The 14,302-nt window shown below is 43.3% G+C and overlaps 2 protein-coding genes across 2 annotated transcripts; one reads left to right on the forward strand and one right to left on the reverse strand.

The window, feature by feature from the left end:
- Window positions 1-1,674: 1,674 nt before the first annotated feature.
- LOC128449784 (adenosine receptor A1) lies at window positions 1,675-4,122 on the reverse strand. Its single transcript, XM_053433086.1, has 3 exons — window positions 3,755-4,122; window positions 1,806-2,542; window positions 1,675-1,715 (listed from the first exon to the last, which is right to left on the reverse strand). The coding sequence occupies exons 1-3, from the start codon at window positions 4,120-4,122 to the stop codon at window positions 1,675-1,677; spliced, it is 1,146 nt and encodes a 381-aa protein (XP_053289061.1).
- A 2,831-nt stretch (window positions 4,123-6,953) lies between these two features.
- rps19 (ribosomal protein S19) lies at window positions 6,954-11,477 on the forward strand. Its single transcript, XM_053433088.1, has 6 exons — window positions 6,954-7,001; window positions 7,771-7,841; window positions 8,032-8,132; window positions 9,021-9,204; window positions 9,832-9,886; window positions 11,407-11,477. The coding sequence occupies exons 2-6, from the start codon at window positions 7,771-7,773 to the stop codon at window positions 11,452-11,454; spliced, it is 459 nt and encodes a 152-aa protein (XP_053289063.1). The 5' UTR covers window positions 6,954-7,001; the 3' UTR covers window positions 11,455-11,477.
- The last annotated feature ends 2,825 nt before the right edge of the window (window positions 11,478-14,302 follow it).

Below are 14,302 nucleotides of genomic sequence, written 5' to 3' on the forward strand. Positions count from 1 at the left end.
AATACAAAACTCGTCACCAAAGTAAACTTTAGTTCAGGAATAGTTTGGTTTGTTTATCATAGAACAAAGATTTTGATCATTTTTAAATTCACCGAGTTTACTGCTGGTTAGTTAATGATCCTGTACCCGCTTACACTGTTGCATCCTGGGAAACCGGCCATTATCCCACCATAACAATGATACAGTTCAGCTGCTGGACCTGATGACAATCAGACCACCACGGCGATCATAGAGGGTGATTATCAAATCAATGGACATGAGCAGAAATGAGACGGGGACAAGCCAGACAACAGTCAGCTGTATTCCCCCCCCCCCCCCCCCCCTCCAAACTTTACGACGTGCAGTGAATGCACCATAATCCGACCAATAATGAGGAGAAGAAGCCTATGAATAACTTACGCTTTTCTCCCTGGTGCTAGTTTCACAGATTAACGTCCTGGAACGGGTTCACATCAGAGAGTTCCCCATTTACGACTCATTTATGACAATCGTATTTCATTTCTACGAGTCGCAGTAAATATCACAGTGCATCCAAACACAAACTCTCCATATTTCTGGTGACTACATGGTGCATTATACACAGTTCTGTCCATTTTTTTTAATGTCGCCCATCGTGACCCTAGAGGACGCTGGTTTGCACAGAGCGGCAGCGTAGCATGAGGCATTGATTGAGGTGGCTGAGTGTGCCGAGGCCTAGCGTAATCAGGAAGCTTTCAGGCAGACAGAATAATTGAATGGGTTGTCACACTAGGGAAGCTGAGGACATTTTTCCCCCTTTTGTACCAGATCCGTGTTTCAGTAATGTTTCCTACTCGGGGAGTTGTGCAGTGATGGAGGACACACTGTCCTCATATGCTGGGCTACATAAGGAGGAGACGGAACATGACGTGAAGAACTCTAAAAAAAAAAGAACTGGGAAAGAACTCTTCGAGCAATAATTCTAAACTCTGAGTGGAGAGAGGAGGGAAACGGAGCGAAACAGTCCACGATCAATGGAGACAAAAGAAGAAGCCAGACAAGGACTTGTTGACTGTCACGGCCATGTTCCATGCAGAAATAGATAGATTACTCCTTTTTTCTCCATCAGTGATTTCTAACACCAACACGGTTCAAGATGAACAATCCAATTAGTGCGAGCAAGGCCCTTTTATTACAAGAGAGCGTCACATTGTATTCACACGTTTAATCAAAACAGCCACGAAGATTGTGTCATAACCAGGTTAATTATGTTTTGCCTACAATGCGGCGTCCTCCCTGGACCACCGTGTTATTACCGAATGTTTAATTAAACGCTGTCACTTACATCTCTACATTACTGGTGGTTGGCTTAGCGGAGTCTTAAAATAGGCTTAGAATGAGACCCACAGGAAGAGCAGTCAAAGGAAACAGACATCTGTGATCAGGATAGCAGTCGTCATCGGGAGACTTCATTTTCTCACTGACATTTTGTGCGGGACGTGATAATTAACTGGCCTTTTCATTTGCGAGTTATGCATTATGTTTGTGCGCGAGCTCGCTGATTAGTTAAAAAGCCGACAACAAACACGAATATGCTGTATTTATTCTTCCTCGGTCCACAAGTCATTTCATCTGAGCACTTATACAACCAAATCACAGAGGAAACAGGTTATTTAGCTTCTTTTCTCCTCCCACATCTTCCACTGGGTCAAGATCTCAGACCTCTGGGCACACTTTGGCTTTCAGGGAGAGTTTGGCTGAAAACCACGGACCGGCCTGCACCGCCTCGCACAGGGCCAAGCGGACAGATTTGCGTCTGGACTGAGCCACTGCAGGTAGCCTTCCACCTGCAGTGGGAACAGAGAGAGGGAAGGTGGCTCGTTCCTCCGCGGCCTGTCTCCTCGGAGGAGTGAAGAGGATCTGGGGCACGAGGTCGTACAGCTGGAAGAGGAAGAGGGCAACTGCGTGAGCCCAGGCAGGAAGATTGATGCTGGGGGTGAAAAGCAAGAGAGCATGGATAATGTGGATGGGCAGGCACAGTAGAACTAAAAGGGAGAGAGACAGAGCCACAGAGCGGACCTGGTGGGAGACATACTTTGGAGGGTCTGTATGACTAAAAGGGTTTTTACTGGGCCTCATGCACAGCAGATCAAGGTAAATGACCAGCAGGCACAGCACGGGCAGCATGAACACCGTCACCCCATGTACATAGACCAGGAATTCAGGACTGAGAATAGTGTCGGGAGCACACACTCCCCAGTGGCTGCTGTGAATCTCAGCGTAGGTGAAGTTGCTCATGTCCTCCACATAAAACTTGGACAGGAAGCCCCCGTATGGAAGGTACTTCCCGATGATCTTACGGTGGTGGTTGTACTTAGGGGGTGGGGAAGTGGTGAGATTGGGTAAAGAGTTCGTCCAGTTGCCATCCAGCTCGAGGCCAGTTGTGTCCGCACCAGTGCCGACCCTTCTCCGGGTGTCGAAGATGTCCGAGCCGATGAACTGGGCGAAGGAAGACAGAACAGAGCCCACCCAGCACAGCAGGACCACACACAAAGCTCGCCGACGGGTCACCACCTTGGAGTACCTGTCGCTCAAAGACACGAGGGTGTGGAAATATAATTAACATGTTTGTATAATACCCGCACACTCATCTTACACTGATGATGAAACTATAGTCTGGATAAACCATAGACGTAGGATTCATTTCAGGACAGTGGAAAGAAATGGATCTGCTCTGAAACCTGTAAAACCTTCTAGATGTAAGCTCTCTAACTGACTGCAGGTAACTGTGTTTGAGAACATTTCTGAAAGAAGTACAGAAAAATACAATCTCTCTACTATTGGGCAGGTTAACTGATTGTTACATAGCAACAGAAGACCGACATATTAACACAGACTCTCCACAGTAACGCTGTGTTTGTAGGTCACTGTCAATCAAACCTCTCAGAGCTTCAGAGCCAATTGATATTTAGTCATCCATCTCCCAGGTGGACAAAGCAACCGTATGAGCACTGAACAATCTGTTTGAATAAACCATACAGTCGCCACAGCTTAACATGTTTTATTTAGAGAAAAACTGTTTTATTTATTTTACCCTGATATGGATTATTTTCATCATTGCTCGAAGCACACTCTTGCCACCCACATATTCTTTCAAACATACAAGGAAGTAATAAAGTACTGGAAGTTATTTTAAACTGCAGCGTGAGCGATGCTTTATCATGTTTATGTGAAAACATCTTATGTAAACACACATCTTAAGTGAATATGTAATGGTTTTTTTGCACCAAGCTAAAGCTATAGTTCACCGAAAAATTTAAAGTCACTAATTATCCACTATGCCGATGGGGTGGGTGAAGTGTTTTAGTCCACAAAACACTTCTGGAGTCTCAGGGGTAAACAGCGTTGCAGCCGCATCCAATACAATAAAGTCAATTGTGATCGCTTCTTCAGATGTAATAAAACAACGAAAAAAACATAACATAACTCCATACTGCTCATGTGATGTCCACAAGCCCCAACATTCAAATTTGACTCGAAAAAGGCGTCATTTACACGTTTTCTTACAGAAGAGATCACTTTGGCTGAAACACTGTTTGCCCCCTGAAAAGGGTTTTTTCGACTCAAACACTTCACCCACCCCTCCATCGGCATAGTGGGGAGTAGATAATAGGTGGATTTTTCCTTTTTCAGTGATCCATCCCTTCAATATCTGACAGAAACGTTTCCACTTCAACTAACTGAGGATTTATTCACTTATTGTTCTTCTGCAGCTTAAACCAACTCAACCACTCACCTGTCTGCCAAGTGACGCTGCAGGTGGGTGTCCAGCGTGAGCAGCATTAGCAGAAACATGGTGAACTGCCTGACCAGCAGGGGGAAACACACCATGGTGATGCAGGTGTACAGACACTGGGGGCTTCGCAGGTTGAGTAGGACGGTTGCAGGTACTTCCACTGCGCCCCCTACAGCCCCCACCCAGCCCAAGCACAGTCGAAGACAGCGAGAGACGCTCCCGGGTTGAGGCCCAGCACCCTGGGTTCCCCGTTGGGCGTCGGCCGCGGCACCGGTACCGCTGAGCGCCATGCACAGCCTCACACTGACCACTATTGCGGATACCGATAGGATGCACTGGCACAGGGAGTAGAGCCACATGAATTCCATATCTAAGGGAGATTAAAAAGAGAGAGACACAGAGGATGATAAAAGCAAAGAATATATTTGACTACAGTTCAAAAAGCCATTACTGAAGAGGGTCAAATGAAGAGAAAGCTTGTGAAATGAAATCTCTTTTACTCCCACTCTGGTTAGCACCCCTTCCCTATGTTCCCACATGTCTCTTTCAACACACCCTGCCCCTGCAGACCTCAGCCGCATCATCGGAAGAATGGTGGACCATACAAATGAGAATGCAGTGATAAAGGGTGGAGGAAATTTGAGGTTAAGCATAAGGGCATGGGTCGGAATAATAAAAAAACAAGTCAGCATGAGAGGCAGGAAGCACAGATGTGAAGAGGGAGAGAGAATATATGATGCAGGTTTGTGCTTGGGGCACAGAGATGGGCAGGAGGAAACTAGATTATTTTTGATAGCTATTGGAGAGCTGTAAACGTGCCCGGAGAGTGAAAAGGTCAGCCCGAGACCAGACCTGACAGAACTTCTCCACTGAGAATGTGAGCACCATGCAAACACTGAGCAACAAGCACCAAGCTGGGTGGCAACACACTGTCATCACACTCTCCTCTTTTTTTCTCGTCTTTGTCTCGCCTCGCATCGCCCGCTGGTGCCTCGTATATCATTCACACGCTCACACTCTCCGAGACACAAATAGACCTGGACGTCTACCAGGAAATACACGAGCAGGCCCCCCCCCCCCCGATGAGTAATTCCCAGCGAATGTATGCAATAATTATTGGCAGCTAATTCAAGTGCATTTTTCAAACAATAGTCTCACGTAAAGTGGAGTGGATGAAATGTCGAAACAGAAGATTTGCCACCTGTCCATTCCACGTAATTAGTTTGACCTTTTCCGAACATTTGGTGTTAGTCGTCACTTTTCCATAATAATCATGACTACACAGAATAAGCTCTTCATACCGCTTCATAATCACTCCACACAGTTGTCTCCTGTCTCAACACTTGAAGGGGCCTCGGCGAAATTGATTTACTGAAGTAATTAATGGAGCTTTAATCCACCTTGTGTGAGATTTCAATTCATATTGGCGGCTGGTCACTCTCAGTGTAATTAATTGCTTTAATGAATCAATTAAGCTCTTTGAAGCATCCTTCGAGCGACGGGGGGGCCAAAGCGTTACAGCGCGGTCGCTGGCATTCAGAGAAAAGTCAGTGAGCGCCATAATGTTAGTATTACAACAAAGAAGTAAATTAAGGTAAAAAGACACAGTTACCTGTTGTGAAGCCCTGCGATGACGCAGATAGTTTATACAAAGCTCTGTAATCGGCTGCCTCTTTATTTTCCTCCGGGATCTCTCTCTCTCTCTCTCTTTCTCTCTCTCTTTCCCTCACTCCTAACTGTCTACCCCCCACTGACAGAGTAAACCTGATTCATAGACCTCTACTTATCCACCTGCCTCCGACCTCTCTCTCCTGTCTTAGCAAACATATCAATTGTGTCAATGTTGGAGCATGGCTGCCCTTTCCATCTGAGATGTGCAAAGGGCAACACTCGGATGGCCAGGGAAATATGTAAATAAGGTACACACACGCATGCACATACATGAGCATGGACTCACACACATGCACACTCGATTTTTTCTCTTTCATTTTTATAGTAAAAACCCTTTTTCATTCAGATTTTCTTTGATTTCTCCAATTTTCCCTTAATATGAGCCAGATAAAAGAATATAATAAGGAGCTCTTAACTCTGAAGGCAATGTGCTTTTTGATGGAGTGGGTATGAGATGGAGGTAATAAAGATGAATAGAGCTATCAGAGACATTTACAGTCTTATCTGGAGAGAATTGTGCCATGGGATAAAATATACACTCATTTTATATAATAACTAGAACATATTGAACTATATCACTGAAAAATGTGCACAGAGGGAATCTATACCCTCGCCTTTAGTCGTATACTTAAATTATCCATAGAGGTCCTGTGATCTTAGGCAGTTCACTCAATAGTACATGATACTCTCCAGAAATATGAGCTCTAATGAGAACACAACACACAGGGTGGTGCTACTCCTGAAAATGTACTGAGAACTGATGCTGTGCGCTACTTTTGTTTTACATGTAAAATAGATCCATTGAAGTGTAGGACTCACTGTTATGTAGCTGGAAAAAATATGCCTGTATTTCAAAAACATAAAAATAAAATAAATCACTCAAGCATATCATTGTGTCTACAAATCATTTCCTCACTGTCTGCCAAAGGGCCAAGCTCCATGCTCCAGGCAGGGTCGTACAGAGCCAAGCCGAGTGGGATTTACCAAGATAATACCCACCCAGAGATTGACAGAATTGCTTCTTAGTCTCATTTTATAGTCCAAAGACATTTAACAACAGCAGAAAAATAAGTTCAGATACAAAAAAAAATGTTGTGCATATTCACCGGCTTCCTGCCACTTTATTTTTTGCTGTATTTTAAAATTGTACTGCTCACTTTGAAGGTGACAAAAAGATGGGTCTTTGCTATCAGGGTCCCTGTGTAATGGAATTCACTCCACTTCTCCATAACGTCTTATACACCCTTAAAACGTCTGTAGGCAAAGGATTGATATTGATTCTTATTTAAACTAATCCAATTTATTTCTTTTCTCATCATGTTCTGTAAGAAGTTCTATCTTTTTACTGTTTTGTAACATTTATAAGAAAAGTGCTATATAAATTAATTTTATAATAATAATGATAATGAAGATAATAATAATCATCATTATCAGTATTATTATTGTTATTATTAGTAGTAGCAGTAGTTTTGAAAAAAACTACGCCCAAGTCTCGCGTGACTAAACGAGAACTGTCCAGTTAAACAGGGGCTGGAAACCCCGTCGCAGCCTCTTCCCTTCGCTGTCCGCACTCAAGGTAAAGCGCTGTTATTCCTTTCCCGTCCTTTCACCTTAAAATACGTCCAAACTCCACCATTTCGCCCCGAAACGCGGTCAGGTGGGATGTAAAGTGTAGCTGCATAAACCCGTCGAGCTGTTGTGGGGACATCAGAAGCGTTTAGTAGATATTTGACGAGGTTTTGCTCGAGTGCTGCGCTTCTACGGTCGCTCTCAGTGATGGCTGCCCCCATGCTGCCGCTTTGAGGCCTGCTAGCTTGTGGCTAACTCGCGATGTAGCTTTGCGTTTGTTGCCGAAATTCAAGAATAAACTAAGCATTCAGAAGCAGCGGACGTTAGTTTTTACATTGTCTGTTTCTGTCATAGCCAGGAATTGACTTAATGGTGCCGTTTCACGACTATAAAGGGTTATCTAAAGACAGCTATCATAGTTAGCATTTAGCTGCTAGTTGATGGCTTAGCTAGTGCCGGGTGAAAGCGTGCAGTCGAGTGTCCACACTTATATCTGAGATTAATGTGTCTGTGTGGTTCATATTCTGAGTTTGTACATCTCAGAGTAATTGTAAATCATCTGTAGCAAACCGGAGCGATTCAGACACTCACACGTTGAATATCCATAGAAGCAACACTTGACTTCATCTAGATCACGTTTTTCTACCGGACACTGCTCCGTGCTGAAGTATATTAATATATATATTAAACACTTGTGCGGACATGTTCCATCTTATGCTATTCCTCATGTGTCTCAGAGGAAGTGTGGAAAGTAACTGTTGTGTTTTCTTGTTCAGATGCCGGGGATCACAGTGAAAGACGTCAACCAGCAGGAGTTTGTCCGAGCCCTGGCGGCTTTCCTGAAGAAGTGAGTATTTGGTTTAAACTCTGGTATAACTATGAATAATCCGCCCACTGATTTGTTAATCCTAAAACGTTTATTTGTGGATGCTGTGCCTCTACATCGTATGATACTGATGTAAATGGCGTCTTCACACCAAATATCCCTATAGAAGCTAGTTGTGGTTTACATCATCCTGACTCCTCTCCTACCCCAGGTCAGGAAAGCTGAAGGTGCCTGACTGGGTGGACCTCGTCAAGCTGGGCAAGCACAAGGAGCTGGCTCCCAGTGATGAGAACTGGTTCTACATCAGAACCGGTAAGTCTGAGTGTTCAGGTTCACTCGTGTTCTTAACTGCCCGTATCTTTTTGTTTTAACAAAGTTCAGCAGTGTTTTGGCCAGAATCTGTCAGTGCAATGTGTCAGAATGTTACCTGGGTTACAATTCAAAGTATGATGATGTAAAGACAATATATTTCACTAATGTTCACTGGGATTGAAGAGACAAATGGATGCTGATGGATTTAAACATTATCTTGTGCTCAGGGATTGAACCACCACAGAATGAACTATTGTATGTCATAAATATTTAAATGTAAATTAACTAGAAATAGAAGGCATGATTTGGATGATTATTTCATTTTCTTAATTCTTGTGACAGTGTTTATAGTCTCTTTTTTACAATACCTGGTTGTATCAACCACATGGTATTGTAGCTGCTGTCCCTCTGAAGGACTCGCTCTATTTATTATAGTGTTGAGATGTTTCAAGAATGTCACATTGTAGTGGATACTGTTATAAATGCTGTGATGGTCTCAATGGAAAACCAAAATCCTGTTCTGATATCTAGTCATGTATGTTTCAGTTTTTACTATATGTGCTAAAGTCTGTCACTGAGACTTGATACTTCACGGATATAATGGAGTACAAGGGACTGTAATCAACCCCTCGTTAAGGTGTGAATGGTTTCTTAGGTCCTACAATTTAAATGTGTGGACGCAAGATTAGAACAAATGCTTAATGATGATTTACAACTTATTTAGTCTTGCCTAAGTGCTTTGCTCATGAAATATTAAACAGCACTAATTGTATTGATGTTAGACTGAAACCACAAACCCACACGTCCAATCATTTGCATTTGATGTTGAGAGCAAGGCCCGAGGATAAGCACCGAGTGAATCTGACACCATTTCCTCTTCCCTTTCAGCATCCACAGTCCGCCATCTGTACCTCCGTGGAGGGGCTGGTGTTGGCTCCATGACCAAGATCTATGGAGGTCGCAAGAGGAACGGTGTGTGTCCTTCCCACTACAGTGTAGGATCTAAGAACGTGGCTCGCAAGGTGCTGCAGGCCCTGGAGCTGCTCAAGATGGTCGAGAAGGATCCCAACGGGTACGCATAGTCTGGGTCTTTACAGTTGGAACTCTTTAATTGAATTTAGGGCCTGTTTTATTCAGTATGTTCTCAAAACTCAAGTTCACTTTGAAGAAGTTTGTGTATTTTTAACTGAAGCCTTTTAGGATATGTATCGTAGTACATGCAGACAAAGCTGGCATGATGTTGTAGTTGGCCTGTACGTGAGAGATTTGTACTTCACACACACTCTCACTCTTTCATGCAACACTCAGCCATAGCTCTTTTCCTCTCCTGCATTTCATCTATGTAGAAGCATGAGAAACATACCCATCAATGCCCGATAACTATGAAACCTCTAAAAACTTGAGGTTGTATTTTACTCCGCAATAATAATGCAGTGAGTCTGTAACAAAAATGTAATAAGTTAGTTTTATTCAGTACAAGTTGGCAGGGAAATTACATTTCCTTCTGAATTGGTTTGTGGTCGATGCTTTTTGGCCAGCATGTTTGATGGAGAATTGATCATCCTGTGACTAATACTGTAGTCAATGTGGTGTAAAGAGGAAATGATGGAAGTATTGAGCTTTTTGTGAATGGATTTTTGACTCGTGGTTGATATGTTTTGTATTTACCTATTTTAATTGTTTGTTCTATTTTTCTCAGTGGTCGCAGACTAACCTCCCAGGGAACCCGAGACCTGGATAGAATTGCCGGCCAGGTGAGAAACTAATCGGTCTTTCCTAATGTTGATACACAAGTGATATCATAGTTTGAATAATTAGATTTTATTTATTATCAGCATACTTTTTCATGGTATCATAACCAATACTCCTATTGCACGTGTCTTGGTAAACCAAACATGAAAATTATTTTGTCACCATATTAGTTTGTACTCGTTTTTACCATAATGTATCTGACCTTTATAATATGGTGTACTTCATACCCTGTGTATGGAAGAATCCAACTAACTATGGCTTTGACGGAAGACTGTGCGTGGGTCAGATTTTATGCCTCTGCGAAAGATGTTTTTACAATACTATGTCATTCACAATATTGTATTTAAAAAGACAAATCGCTATTGCTGCTACACAAGATCACTAATGAGTGATACTGGTATTTTTGGCCATGTTTGCATAGAATTAACAACCTGACATGCTGTGCTTGTCAATATCTAGTTTCTAGATTATGTCTGCCTGTCCTTAAACCGCAATTTAGTTTAACAGCAGAACCAGAATCATTTAGGAAAAATGTCATGAATCCTTACAATTATGTAAATCATGTAGTGATAAGTGTCTGATGTTTGGGGTTTGCTGCAAGATGTGTCATCTCGTGATGAACGTTAAAGTTTTATAAACGCACTGCTTGTAGTCGGTTTATCTGTGACTCAGTTAGAGAAGAAGCCTTCACGGTGGTCTATATTAGAGATTTACCCTTGTCTGTGTAGTGACCATGTCCTTGATTAATATGAAACATTTCATAAACACAACTGAGTTCTCTGTTGTGCTGTTATCTGTCCTCCATAAACAACATCGCTGCTTGTGGACTGAATCCAACCAGATCTCCCTCCACCTCTGTTTTGCTAAGGAATAAAATAGTGGAAGGGGAGAGAGAGCATCCTGGTGCTTTAAAATCTAATAAATGACATGCAGCCTCATGCTGGTCAGGCAAAGGTTGGTTTCAACAACTGAATGATGAGCTGCCATTTTGGGTGACATACAGACATAGACGGGGTTGTGCCTTAAGCATATCTGATCACACAAATATCATCCCTTTGCTTTGATGTGACACCTTGTCTGTCGGGGGGGAACACGGCCCTGGTGTCACGTCGACACGCAAAGCACATGTCCTCGGGCAAACCCCTTTCTCTGCCAGGAAAGTGAGTTGCGTATCCTTTATGGCAGACTAGTAGAATTATTAGCTTGCGCTACGCTAACAGAAAAGTCTGTCTTTCCATGTCAAAAATCGGGAGCGAGGCAGCAGCGTATGTTTTAATCCAAGGGTAAAGGGGGAAAGCATGAGGAGGGAATTTCATGCTTGGCAAGTTTTGCCGTATGGCAGCAGTTTTCTCCTTGTTTACCCATGCTAATGAGCAGAATGCAGATGAGCAGATCTGGGCCCGGCCCGCCTGTCTGCTGCACACAACTGGCAGGATGCATGTTCCCCCTTGTGTGTAGTTTGTGATGGCTTTTTCATCTTCTGAATTTGCCTAATGTTGTGTTTTCTTCTTTTTTTTTCCAGGTTTCAACTGCAAGCAAGACAGCTGCAAAAATTGTTTCAGCTCAATAAATCTTTTTTTGGAGAAAGTCGAATTCTGTGTTTCTGTCTTTGTTTTTTAACTGAATGAACCGAGATCAATCTGAGACGAGGTCTCCTCAGAACCCTGCAGCTCCCCTCACTCTTTTAGTGTCATGCAGGTCTTGATCAGATTCTGCAAACAGTTTGTTGAAGATAAATGGAAAAGATGGGCTGAATTTACCCGATGCACAATGTCTCTGTTCAATTAATCTGCACCATTAAATTATCCCAAGCTGATCTGTGTCCTTCGGTATAAATGTCATTTGGTCTTAAAGGGCAGCGAATGACCATGAAGGTTTTAGATCCTCATCCTGTAATGAGCGACCGCTCTCATCGGGGTGCAGCTTCAACACACAGCTGGAAGAGGCTTCGTGGGAGCGGTTTCATCAGAGTCCAGAAGCTCCTGACTGTCTGCTCCATTTTGTGCTTCCATATCACTCTGGTTTCTCGCCAATGTGCTCATGTATCTGATTGATTCTTGATGCCATAACAACAGTCAAATTAACAGAAGCTGATGATTAAACTTCAAACAGGAATCGCTGTTAGTTCAGTTTGGTGAGGAATGATGTCATTATTTAGTGGATTGGTTAATGGCCACAGTGCCATCTAGAGATCCAACCGGCCAAAAACAGGCTCGAGTTGATTTGAAATGAAGGTACGCACTGCTTAACTCATCACTGCCATGTTAACAAGGCTGTTTGTGAAACTGGCCCCAGAACTGTCTTTGGTCATTGAATATGTGGTTGATTTAGAACTGGCCTCACTCTCAAGCTGAGATGGACTCTGCTAAAGTGCTGTGTGTGTGACTGGGCCACAGTCTAAGAAATGGTATGAATTGAGTCTTTTTTGTTTTTCAGTTTGAGTCAGTGGAGAAAATATGAAATTCCCCTGTAGAGGTGCAGTTAGACATTGTAAAGCTCGAGGTTCAATCAATGACGTCTTGACTTTTTAATTTGGCTGTGCTCCTGAAATCCTGCAGAGGGTGCCAAAGCCTCTAGAATATATATCATGGCCATATGTGCACTTCGGGGGCTGATGGTCTCCGAGGTGCCGTCACAGATATTTAAAGTAGTAATTTATAGTCTGTCACCAGCCTGAAGAATGATTTAAAAGCCATGTGTTGTAAATATACGCTTTCTTTTATAAGGGCTGATTTCCATGTGTAATTTAAGAAGCGTTGAGTTAATTTTCTATTATATAAAATGGATAAACTTAACTTTATTAATTATGCACAACTGTCCCTAAAATGTGTTCAATGAAAAGGCTGCAGGATCTTTTCCACAGAAAAGTAATGCGCCGGTCCAACTGGCTGTAAAATATCCAATCTATTTTAATTGTCATCTTCACTTTGGGCCAGTGGAGCTTCATGTGTCGGCTTTTTATTATTTTATTCTTGGGCTTTCTCAGCGAGCCTTGAGGCAAGAGAACTATAAAAACAACCAAATGAGAAAGGCGGCTTGTGCAGCAACAGTGTTCATGTGTCTCATGTTCCCTCCGAGAGAATACAGATTGCTTTTATATTGTTAACTCAATTCATGTCCAGATTTGCAGATCAACAACCAGAAGGCATTGTTTGCTATCGGAGCTGAGCTGCTGTACACAGCCCAGAGAGAATATGTGTGTGTGTGTGTGTGAGCGCTTACACTCTGTTGTGTGTTCGCCAGATATCATGTGTCCTAGATCCCTGGACAGTGAAGCCTGCTCTGTTAGTGTGTCACTCGTATCTGTGTGTGCACAGTACACACTGCACATCTGCCTTTTTTATACTGTCAATCATCATTAACAATTATTCTGCACGTCTCTCAGGAAATATTAATCTCTAGTCTCTTTATACACCCACTCGTTTTTCTCTCACTCATCCCCTCCATCTCTCTCCTCCATCCACCCACTCCTCTTTTTTTTTTTTCTCATTTGGAGACAGCTGTTCCTGAACACCTGAACCCTCCCTCCCCTGGCCCATCCCTCTCTCCCGCCCACCCTCTCTCCCCCCTTCATGATCCCTCTTCTTTTTCTCGCCCTGTAATTTGGGGGAGAGAGAGAAGGATAAACATGTCCTTGAGAGTTAGGCAGAAATGTGCGGAATCCACCAGAGGAGGTTGTGTCGTGGTTTCCTCACTTATTTGAATTTGCCTGCATGTACGTGCATGCTCCCACATGTAGCCTGTGAGCGCCTTGTGCAGCCGCTATTGGAGAAAAGGTCGTTTCCACAGCTATTTAAGCTCCAAGTCGAATTCAGTGCAAATATTAGGAGGTTTCACTATAACAATTATTACTGTGGAAGATTTCCCACATAAATGCACATGGTTTGTCTTTGTGTGTGTGTGTGTGTGTTACATTCTTTCGCAGCTCGGTTTGATCGCACTGAGAATTGATGCAGCCCTCTCACCTCCTCGGGGCTGGAGGCTGCAGATAACTAAGACATGTCTCCGCTGAACTAGTCTCTCCAAAATAGACCCACTATCAGGTGGGCTACACACACACACACACACACACTGTCAACCCCCAGCTTCATGTCCTGTGGCGTGTTTTCCTCCCCAGAGCCGACATGGGCCTGCCTCACGGTTTTCCCCAGCACCCCCCCACCTCTGCCATGTTTTGAGTCAGTGGAGCTTCCCATTGAACACCCGGCTGGCTCAGCCAAAATAGCAACAATCTCCCAGTGTTGAACAACACAATGCTTTTCTCATACATTCATGCATGTCCAGTGTGAGAGAGGATCTCGAGTCCTGTCCATGTCTATGTATTGTGTTGTAGGTCTGTGTTGATGCTGTGAGGCTGAAGTCAGCCCTGTGTCTGTAAGGGTGTTTTTAGAAATTAGACCAAGGCCAAAAGGGCGGTG

Source organism: Pleuronectes platessa, chromosome 10, assembly GCF_947347685.1.
Source record: "Pleuronectes platessa chromosome 10, fPlePla1.1, whole genome shotgun sequence".
In the NCBI taxonomy this organism is placed as follows: Eukaryota; Metazoa; Chordata; class Actinopteri; order Pleuronectiformes; family Pleuronectidae; genus Pleuronectes; species Pleuronectes platessa.